At 29.2% G+C, this 12,390-nt stretch overlaps 1 protein-coding gene across 4 annotated transcripts in view; it reads left to right on the top strand.

Moving 5' to 3' along the window:
* Nucleotides 1-12,390, top strand: part of LOC148236606 (uncharacterized) — a 195,163-nt gene that overhangs the window by 179,081 nt on the left and 3,692 nt on the right. For 2 of the 4 annotated variants that reach the window (XM_088182120.1, XM_088182121.1), the window contains exons 8-12: nt 7,602-7,777; nt 7,878-8,081; nt 9,033-9,254; nt 9,596-9,838; nt 11,946-11,999. In XM_088182120.1, the coding sequence (XP_088038246.1) occupies nt 7,602-7,777; nt 7,878-8,081; nt 9,033-9,254; nt 9,596-9,838; nt 11,946-11,999 (899 nt within the window). The remainder of the gene's footprint in view (nt 1-7,601; nt 7,778-7,877; nt 8,082-9,032; nt 9,255-9,595; nt 9,839-11,945; nt 12,000-12,390) is intronic. The other 2 variants (XM_088182122.1, XM_088182123.1) reach the window with 1 other exon arrangement.

Here is a 12,390-nt window from a genome sequence, read left to right on the forward strand (position 1 = left end):
TTTTATAAATATATTAAAAATTATTCTCTAGATTTATTTAAACTATTAAAAATAATAATTTTAATGCGCTACTTATGCTTTTTAACACCATAATTAATGAGCTGGTTTGGTGTCGTTAAACACGTAACATATTATTATTTATGACTTCTAACTAATAAGTCTCGTAGTAAATTTAGATATCCATAATATTGGTTAGTTGACGACGGCGTTAAGATAGTAATTAATTAGGGTGGTCGGCGTTATTTCATTACGAGCGCTATATAAAAGTTTCTTATCTTAAATCTCGGCAAAAAGTTCCTTTCTCATTTGTTCCGATAAAAACAAAGCTCAACTCTTGTAAGTTTGTACAATATTTTTAGCTTTACAAGCGTTTTCGCGCTCGTAAATTTATCTTGTCTAGACAAACGGTCACTTAGTTTTAATATGAAAAAAAATGGAGCTTTCTTCGTTTGCAACGAAAAAAGTAATTACCTTATTCAAAGCTTTGATTTCAGCACTTCGTTTTGCTTCTAGAATAATTAATATATAAGATTGAAAAAGTTCCCTAATCTTCAGATTATGCGATTGTAAAATAATTAGTATTAAATATTGCTTTTTATACACATTTTAATCCAACAATTCAATATTTGTAATAGCACACGTATTGCGTTTTTGCTGTTAATAAATAAAATAAAATACAACAAGAAATTCTAATCATAGATTTTAATAAAATATTTTTTTAATTTTGCTAAAAGTATATATGCTTTTAGACGACCGTGGATAAATAAAACAATTCTAAAAGTTTTCATTGAAATGTGCGTGAAAAACAATACTTCTATTGTGGAAAAAATATCATAAATCAAATCAGTTTTCAGCCATCTACAATCAACAAATTCAAAACAATACAGTTTCAAAAACATACGGTCGTACAATGAATCAGATAGATTAAAATAAAATTATCCGTCGTGAATGCCTTGACAAAGGACAGCACGTGGAATGCAAAATTTCCGCTTCGCGAGTTGTTTAAATTGTAACGGTTTAAAACCAGTTTTAACTTCAGCGCAATGATCTGAAAGTTTAGTAAAAAGCGGATGGGAATACATTTCCAATACTCGTAAGCTATCGGGACAGTAAAAATTTTGCGAGCACTAAGCCTCCCTCATGCTGGCCATGTATATAAAAACGGACACACAATTAACAACTTTCGTTTGTGACTCGCTCTCGACAACATCATCAAGAACTGCAACCAAAGCTTTCTAATTCAAACCAATTGGAACAACAGCTTCTATATTCACTTAAAACTTGGTACAGCTTGACATTCCCACTAAGGATACAATTGAACCCTTTATACACATATACGGATAAGAGGACATCGCGTATACATAACTTTGTGTTAACATGGCTCTAATTGTATAAACTGAATAACTTCGTATTGTATCAAAATAAATATCCATGACACATAGATAAATATAGATCATTCAAAAATAATCTGTAGACTTTAAAAAGAGGTGCGCTATTAAATTTTGTTCACTAAACTTTGTTTCTGCAAAACTGGTTCTTCGCATAATAAAACTCCGTAAATATAATATGTCATGTCCATGGACGAAAGAATTGACGCATACCATTATAAAAAGCGCCAGTCCTATTTTATTATCAAAAACAAATTACCGTTGAAGAAAAAATGTGCCGTTGGGAGACCACTTGACGAATTAAATACGCGCCATAAATCATAAAGGATGAGTCGCCTTGAGAGTAGACAATGCGTGTAGCCGTTTCAAATATGTTTTATCGGCCAACGAAATTTATATGCGTATAAATTCGATACCCTCCTCTGATTGGACGTTCCGCCCAAAAGGAGCCAACCACAGAGTACAACATGAAGGGGCCAGTAGTATAAATACTAGGACTATGGCACCTAAGAATCACTTCCACTTCACTCAGACAATCTGTCTGATTACTTTCTCTTTGACATTTCGCCTGACACAGACTTGAACATCCACATAAGAGTTCAATGCACCTAAACTTCAAGAGACCTCCAACTTGGACCGCAACCGAGAAAAGACCGATTTAACTTCGGACCAGCAAATATCACGTTTCTCGTTTCTCTTTCCTCCTCAACGTCCGGAATCCAGAGTGATCCACTTTGGAGACGCCTGCAGCCTACAGACGCACCCACGGACAACCCGTCTCAACTGTTGCGCAACAAGCAATCATCTGTGTCTTAATCAAATAAACACCCCCTGAATCCACATAGCAAACAAATATGTATCTAACTTTAATCTTGCTTATATATCATACACATAGATGTGTGATTTTATATTTAAATTAAATTTTAATAATAAATTTTGATGTATTAAAAAAATATATTAAAACCGTTTTAAGCGCGTAAACATCGACATCTTTCGTGAACTAGTTTTCATAAAGTATATATTCTTGGTATTTTTTACCAACACGGCACATTTTTCTTTTGACGGCGCTCGTGCTTTTTCCCATCTTGAATTAAAGCCCGCTTTGCGTTTGATGCGGCGACTTTTACCTTCGCCATGTAATTTCATACATGCGCGTTCAAAAAGTTCCCATACTCAATTCTATTTTATTTTTAAATTAAAACAACCAACACAAACAACACAAAAGTTCATATTAACACTCAAAAATGCGACTTAAAAATCAACCAATATATATCTAAAACTTGTTAACAAACTAAAAGTATGCATTTGAATAAATAAAAATACCTCATTGGTATGCATTGACATTTTTATTCTCAAATTATTTAGCTTAGCTTCATTTATTCTCAAAAAAAATCTCCTTTATTTCTCAATCTATCTTTTAACGATGAGTGAATTTTATAAATATTTTTTCTCTTTTTTTTTGATTAATAATATAAAGGAAAACAGTACTTTTAAAAAATTCCTAGTGATTTTTTTTCTTTTTTGTTGTATTTATTTTAAATATATTTGCAGTTTAGCTGATTAATTACTCGTCGACCGACCTCGAGAGTCAGCTGCTCCTATATGGACAAATCAAATCGCAAAAGGCGTAGTGCAGAAAACTTGGCACATGACAAAAGAATATATTTCATATTAAGTCAGATATAAGCATACTTTCGAAAACTTTTTGAACAGCCTATGTACATACCCACGCGTGTACTTTCAAGAGTCATCTCTTAAGGCATTTGTATAAAGCGACGAGGGAAAAGCCACCCATTTTCATTTATTCCGTTGAAACTTTTCACGGTTGACGAAGCGCGCTGGCAGCTTGAGCTACGCAAAAGAAAAACGGACACAGGCTGAAACAATGCCAAACTCGAGTATCCGTAAGCGTAATGCCGCGCGCACACGTACGTATACGAAACGTTACATATAATATTATGTGTAGGTGTGTGGGCGTGTGTTGGATATAATGAAAAATTCCGCGCGTGTAACAATTTACTAAATTCTTGGAAAGTGAATTAAGCGTATGATATATGTACGTCTGAGTTTGACCTTCTCTCATCTCCCTTTTGTTATCTTAGTGAGCGTTTAAGTTATTATAATTAAATTTTAGTGAATTTCTCTCGCGGGTATTAGTGGAATATTAATAATAAGCTATTTAGGTAACGACATTATTTAATGGAAAATTTATGGCATAACCCGAATTCAAGATACTGTCGAAGAATGCAAATACCTTGATAAACTCAATTTTCCGAACAAGATAATAATATTTTACTAGGAAGGTTCGACTCATTCGAGTACTTTTAACGTTTTAAGATAAATGTGTGTAGATGGAAATAATTTATCTTTTAATAAAATATTATTAACACACTTTATCATAAAAAATAATGTGTCAAAAATCGATTTTTTTCAGACGTTGACAAAAAAATATAATGTAACCTTATAAAAATTATTACCACCACCATTATTACATGTTTCATTCGTGAATATGGACGTTAAATCCAGAATCGTAGTTTTTATAAAACTAAATTATTTACAGTACAGAGTATGGAATATATGTATGTACATGAAACAATAAAATCAAAGCAAAATACCTAAAATAGCTGGACAATACCAGAGTCAATGGTAAATACCTGACGTCAACGCCGTGAATATTCCTCAGAATAATTAGCTAGTTAATCAATTAACTTCAAAATGACCTATAATCAAAATGGCAAAAGCATGTAACCACTGACTTATATCCCCGAATTCTGCCACAAGAATTTTTGCCACAGAGATAATAAAACTTGATTTATAAGTAAATTTACATTGTGTGTTTAAATATATCATTAGTTTATCGCTTTTTAAATAGAGTAAATTTTTTTATCTAAACTCATTAAATTAACACGTATTTTGACAAAATAATAATAAATATTTTTACTGCAACTGTATTATCAATAATTATTGATTATGAAATTGAATTTTAGTTTAAGCCATAATAAGGTTTAATTCTATATTTATATATTAATACAATATATTAATATTTTTTTTATAATATCAACAAAAAAATTTATTAGGTCCTTAGAAAAATAAATTCAATATAGGCCTGTAAGCTGTAACTGTAATAATATTTTATAATTATTAAAATATATGTTACTCTTGTCTCTCACTACTTATTTGTAAGTGGTGGTTTTGTTTACTTCGTTATAAAAAATCTGGCTAACGCCTATCATATTACAACACAAAATTTACAATAAATAAATTAAGTTACAGCCTGACTTATGTTGCGTAAAATAAATGCAAAGCAAACATCGTAACGGCGACTTTTATGGTTTTCATACAGACCATGCGGCACCCATATTTCAAGCATTTTTAAGTAGTGCAATATTATTGTATTGCTAACGCCTAATTTTTGTGTAAGATCATCCCTAATACGATTTTTTATTAGCATTATTTAATTTACGTACTGTTTTAAAATTTATATAGAAAAATATAATTTTTAATTAAATAGGTTAATTTGATTTTACTAAAAATTAATACAATTAAGTGACATTTGCATTGAAAAATTAAAATTAAAATTAATTCAAAAAATCATAATCTCTGTTATGTGCAATAATTTCATTGTTTGTTAACATATATATTAATTATATTATTGAGTGAGCTTTTGTGGAGCCATCTGCATCAAAGTTGCAAATAAGTCAAAGATGGTGTGGTTTTAATCAGCATCGCCACCACTTTGTCAATGGATGTCTTAACTTCGTCGTCTGTTGGTTGTTAAAAGACAAGTAATGCTTTACTTCTAAGAATATCTTATACATTCATATGAATCTCCTACTTGTATACATAAATACATAATCTATGTACATATATATATATATATATATATATATATATATATATATATATATATATATATATATATATATATATATATATATATATATATATATATATATATATATATATATATACTTATATATATATGTATTAGACAAAGAATAACCTATAATAAATGGCACTATTCTGAATTGTTAAAAAAAACAACCCGACAGAAAAATACATCGAGAAAATATTAATGGGCAAGGGCCATAAAGGCCCTTACCCATTAATAAAATGCTGAAAATTTTAGCAAAGAGCGGAAGCATTGTCTTATATTTTATTAATAAATATTCCTCGTGGAACATTATCATATAAAAGTAAAAAATTTGCAAAGCAATCTTAACATTGAAAAAATGTATATGTATATTAGTTAGCTTTATAAATAATAAAAAAATAAAAAGTATATATTATTGTAAAAATAAAAAATATATATAAATAGTAAATAAAAAAAACATATCAACTGCACAACTGAGAGTCAAATTTAAAGTTTACCGCAATATTTTATTAAACTATTTAGTTACCATATTTTTGAAGGCAATGTCAAATTTAAAAAATAATATATAAAAGGAGATATTTATTTTAAATATGCAGTAGAATTAACTATATGCTTAAAACATGTAAGGTTATGTTATATATTCCTTAAAAAAAATATAGTTAACAAATAAACATGACGTTTTAAACGTACATCAAACAATTTAATTAATTTTAAAATTACCAAAAATAAGACTTCACATATATTGTAAGCAAACCTGGCAAAATAAAAGTTTTTATCTTGCGAGTATAATTTTTAAATTTGTTATTTTTATTTATTTTCATGGATGGTTTTATATATTAGAAATATTTTATTTTACCTAAATAACATATATTATATTATATAAAATAATATTAAAATTATTTTTTGTACTATTTTTTTAAATATATCATTATATTAAATCAATAAAATAGAATTTGGTCAATGTAGCCTTTTTTGCTTATTGATTTTTTAAATCCATTTATTTTTTTATAATTTTGAAATAGTTGAAATTATTTTTATTGCTATTAATTAAATGCTGGCAAAATATAATCTGAGTCGGTAAAATTATAAACGGTGTAGTCGATTAAAATTTTACCTTGATTTAAAACAATATCCTAAAATTAGATTTAGTTAAGGTCAAATTTATAAATATAAAAATATGTGTACTTAATTTTATAAAGTAAATGTATTTATAATTTTATAAATATAAATATATTATTTTTAAGAACAGATGTGTTCATATACTAAGTTGAGTTAGGCTATGCTATGCTACCCTAACCTAGCATAACTCAAAATATTTTTAATGACAAATATATATAAATTTGGGTATACACATGGGTGGTCACAAGAGCAGTATAGCGAGTGCAAGGTAAAAAGGCTCTAAATTTTACAAGGCCTCTCAAAAAATATAAATAAAATTAAAAATTATAGATATGAAAAAAAAATGTTACTACATGAATCGTATAAAATAAAATTTTCGTAGAATTATTATTCGTATAAAAAATATTTTTAAATTTTGACACACCTGAAAATTCTAAATAACAATTTTAAACGCTATACGTTATATTTTTTTAAATATTTTATTAAAAATATTTTGGACTAATTATTTGCACGCTTTTTTTGGTGCGATATTTTGACCGCGCACTTTTTACGACGCGTTTTTGTCCTGAGTGCTTTTATTAAAACGCCAAAATTTTACTTAACCACATAATTGTGCATTTTCTGTAACTACTTATAACATAACTCTAACAGTCTAAATGAGAATGAAAAATTCTACTCCAAGAAAAGCTTACTTTTTTATAACGTTTCGACGCCACAGAAATATATGCAGATGACCAAGTAATATATACATGCAAATCTACCAGAAAAATAATCACTAAAAATAAAAATCTAATAAATTCTATAAGCAATGCCAATACAGAGACTATTATATTTGATCGTAGGTCAAAGGCCTATTTTATTAAAATAAACGTAAAAGTCTATTTAAATTCTTCAGTCTTCACTTTAACTTTTATCTGGAAAAGGGCTCTATTAAAAATGGCTTTAGTAACTTGCTGAATAAATTTCTGATACTTCCAAACATTTATTTATTTATTTATATTACATTTAGACCATCGTGACCTAACAGGATATTCCAATGCGTTGCTGTGGGTAAATTATAATACATAATATTATCACAATAAGCAATAGAAAAAGAAAAATATTATAGAATATTAAAATGAAATTATATGAACTGGATCAGCTCTTATAAAAATAAATGTGCAATGCCAGCGTATTAAGAATGATAAATTAAATAACCGTTTATTTTCAATTTTTTTTAGGTGGAATTTCTGAAGAACCTCTTGAGTCGCACCAGGGTGAAGGTTTCAGTGGCATTAGATGGCATGGTACAACACGCGGATACTTTTGCTGAATACGATCCCATGATCTGTGCTGCTCAACCGTCCAATCCTTGGGTCACAGAAGACCTCACCTACTGGCAGCTCAACGGCAGTGTGTTAGTATACCTACTTTGTAGAATTTACAGCATTTACTAATTAGTAAATTATAGCTTGTTCACGATTATTATTTTTTAAATCTATATTTTTATCTCACAGGGTTGAAGTCCCAACGGAAAAGCGTGTGCGTCGCTGGGCTCTGTCCATGGAGGAACTGGTGTCTGATCCTACTGGCTTATTGGAATTCACGGCCTATTTGCGCAAGGAATACTCCCACGAGAACATTCGCTTCTGGATGGCGGCTAACGATCTACGCCGTAGCTCGCAGTCGATGATATTGCGCAAAGTCAGCGAAATTTACGAGTAAGTTTTGTGTTGATTTCCAAAATAAGTTATAACAAAGTGCTCAGAATGAATTAAATGTGTCATATTTAATCTAGATCTAGATATTGTAAAATTTAAAACTATTTTTTAACGTCATTATTTACAGCTTAAAAAAAAATCAGTGCAAAACTATTGATTTCCCTAACCACTTTACTGTGATGTACACAAAGTGTACATGTCATATTATTATGTAAATGTCTTTATAATAAAGTTGAATTTTATATTTTTATTATACATATATATTTCTCTGTGAAATACATAAATATTAAAGTAGACTATTACAATATATACGTAATTATAAAAAATTATAAAAAACATATTTTATCAACAAAATAGGGTATTTTTTTACACTACTGTCTAACACAAATCTCGGCAACCTTTTTTGGCTGCGGGTCAAAATAATTAATATGTGACTTTTAAGAAGACTATTCGGGTCAGTAAATATTTTTGGTCCTAACAATCATATATGTAATCTGTTCGTAATATGCTATTTGCAAAACGCAAATGGGTCACTTAAAATCATCAAACGGGCTATTTGGTGACCCGCAGGTCATAAGTCGTCTAACGTATTTCATTTCACGGGAGTGATGTTTGCATACAGAGGTTTTGAACTCATTATTTTAATATTATTAAATTACAATAATTGTTTCGATTTGTTTGGATTTGATTATTAATATAATGTTTTTTTTTAATATTATTTGTGATTTTCAAATTTTAAATCACTAATTTGTATATGTATACTAAGTGTACATCACCGGAGTTCGCATAAGGAGAAGGTTAAAAGATTCTTAATATTTTCTGTTCCGAATAAAAAATAATTCTTTATTACTACTGTACCAGTGCAGCGTTTACATAAAATTATTTTTATTGTAATAGTGTATTTTTATAAATTGCGTGAGATCTATGTAACTGTATTATTTGTGACTTTAGCGAGTTCTTGGCGCCGGGAGCTCCGTGTGAGATCAACATCGACGGTAAAACCATGGAAAAAGTACAACAGGAGCTGAAGATTCCATCTCGCTTCACCTTCGACGCTGCAGCAGACCACGTCTATGCCCTTCTTCTGAAAAAAGACTGCTACCCTCGCTTCATCCGATCGGACCACTATAAAAATCTGATAGCTGCTGGAAAACAACCCTTACATAAAAAACGGTACTTATAAGATATATTATTGTAAATATTATTGAAAAATTGGTTTCATGGATTCAAAAAAAATTTAAAAACAAAAAAACTTATGGCATTAAGTTTTTCATATGGTTAAGAAAAGTAGTAATATATATTAAACATATCTGACATTACATCAAATGTAGCTATGTCCCAAGAAATTGAACTCAGATAAAAAAAAATTTAAATAGACCAATTTTGATCACGTGATACGCCAGAATTTTATGAAGTTTTATTGCTTATTTGATGCCATCAGTTAAGATGAAAAAAATAATTAAAATACCAGTATTTACTAGCTACGCTACTGAATCGTTGATGCTTTTTTTCAGATTCTTCGGTTTCGGCGGTCCCGCTAAAAAGAAGTCCTCAACCACAGCACCACCAACAGGACTCCTTCAACAAAGCTCGGCGGGCACCAGCAGCTCTGGGGTCTCGGCCCTGGGGCGTCGTCGCGGAAGCGATCGCTCATTGTCAGGGTCTGCCCACGAGCTTGCCGTAATAGGCGTCAGAGATCCTTCACACCACGTACCTCACTCCCACAGCCAATCGAACCTTAGCGATATCCCATACAGGTAAGACTGACTAAAAATTTTTCATACACACAATTTAATCATAAAACTCAGCATAAAAAAATATAATTCTTGATGTTGATGTTAACACTTTTTTATATCCAAAGAGACAAAATTTTGCTTCATATTATTATTACAAAAATAAATTGCAATTTGAGAAAACATTGGAAACCACTACAACAAATACGTTTTCTTAAAAAATATATTTACCGATCGTTCACACTACGACGACGACGTAACGATTCGACGATTTCGAAGAAGTAAGAATGTTTGTGTTCTCACATAGTCATAAAAAAAGTAAAAAAATCACATCATACGAAGAAAATCGTCCCATTCGCGTATAGTGTGAACGATCGGTGAACCATTTAAATTAATCTAAATATGATTTAGCTTTGATCATTGAGCTTTTATTTATAATAAAACATTTTTTACTTTTAATATGAATCATATACAATACATTGCGGTTTAACAAAATTATTATACACTAATACAACAGAGAGAACATCAAAGTAAATATATAAATTTACTGACTAACTAACTATTCATCTAAAATGTAATACATGATTAAAATTAAAAAAGAACAACATTTAAAATATTATGCCAATTTAAGTTTAGTAAAAAAATAGTCGATTTGTGTGTCAACCTCAGCTTTTTAAACACCAATTGCTTAAAAATATAATTTTTCAGACTAATTAACACAAAGTGAACGCCTTTTTTTATGACAAAATACTTGAATGCGCAAGATAACGCCGCTCATTTTCCCTACCATAATATATAACACAATAGACCAATGGTCACCGGTGACTATATCTGAAGGATCTGGGTTTTAATCCTAATGTACTCGAGAGTATTTTAGTTTCTATTGTATCCGGGAGGTTGTAATATAATTAAAATTCCGATTGATCATTACAGATTAAATTTTTCTAGATTTTCATAATCTCACAAATTAATAAATAAAATAAAATTCAGATAAGTAGTTTATAGTGACATTTTTAACTGTAAACTTCAATAATTAATAAAATATATGTCATTGGTTTACAGACTTTGATTTCAGTTGGGGTCATAATACTTAGTAGTTATTGATTGTGTTTACATTGTTGTAAAGTATTAGGCTAACGTCTGACATGTTTCAACAGAAGCTTTACAATAATTAAATTAATTTATCTGAAATATTTAACTTTTCTTTTTATATATTTCCACATGTTAATGCTGCACATACCATCACATTTTAGTTGTAAATTCGCTGTCATGTAGAGCACGATATTTTTTATCGCAAACGATACATTCTTAGATTAACCTATAAATGAAAATATTTGATAAATAAATTCAATTCAGCTCTAGAACTACATTCAGAGTCTTCTGTACTAATCTAAATGTGTTTTATGTTACTTGAGCCCTAGTGGATATTACAATAAAGATTTTGCTGACTCGACAGAATTTACATTAATGATTTATTCCTTATCTCGTCGGCTCGTTGCGTCATTAAATTCTGTTATTTTTTACACACGTCTCTCATTGGCTGCCAGTCAGACCAAATGAGAGCATACCATCTCATTTTTTATACCGGGCATATGTATAATTCCTTGTGTTTTTTATGCTTGAGAAAAGCAGAAAATATATCACAACATATTTCAACTTCTTCAATCAACTTGAAATATTTTGTGCTAAAGTAATATAATTATTAAAACTAAATAGTTTCTTGAAATTGAATAAAATTTTCTGGTGTTTATTTGCTAGTAATTTCAATGTCAAATTTAATACTAATACAAAAATTTCTCAATATATATATATATAAGTAAAAGAATGTATATAACGTATTACTGTGAATTTATTATTATTTTTATATAAAATGCACATCAAATATATTTATTTTTGACTAAAAGTTTATATGTAACTTATGCAATTCAATCAAATTTTATTCACTACATAAAAGCTCACTATCACAGTACATAAAACATAAATAACACTATTCAATTCAAGATTTTGTTAATTTTTCAATATTAGGTAATTCAGAAGTGATTGTGACACAATTAGTTGTATGTGTGAAAGACAGTCCTAAGTGAGTATGTAATAGTTAGTAGTGATATATTAGTGACATTGAAATTTCCAGGGGTGATCTTCCATGCCAATCAAAACTCAATCTTGTCGCAGTGGAAACGAGTGTGTAAGTTCAGCTGTGAATGTCACTTGCAAGACACCCACCCTTATATACATATATATATATATATACATATTATTGTACTATCAACCAAATAGCATATCTATTTATGATATTGTCCTCCAACACTGGTTTGCTGTATTTTAATTGTTCCCTGTAAATGAGCTTGAACTTATATTTGACCTTGCTTTCTCTTTACGCCATTATTAGTATATATTAAAACAATTAACTATAGAGAAATTGGGTCAATATTCTATCTGTTTTTTCTTATCAATATATGTACTTATATTAAGTGTATTTGTATTGAAGTTTCAGGTATATTTTTGTATATTTTTATTGGTTTATATATATCAATGTTTTTTTTAAGAGATGATTATACGCCTATTTTATCTTGTCG

The sequence above is a fragment of the Plectrocnemia conspersa genome, unplaced genomic scaffold (genome assembly GCF_051122295.1).
Source record: "Plectrocnemia conspersa isolate PC_06_02 unplaced genomic scaffold, ASM5112229v1 ptg000003l, whole genome shotgun sequence".
In the NCBI taxonomy this organism is placed as follows: domain Eukaryota; kingdom Metazoa; phylum Arthropoda; class Insecta; order Trichoptera; family Polycentropodidae; genus Plectrocnemia; species Plectrocnemia conspersa.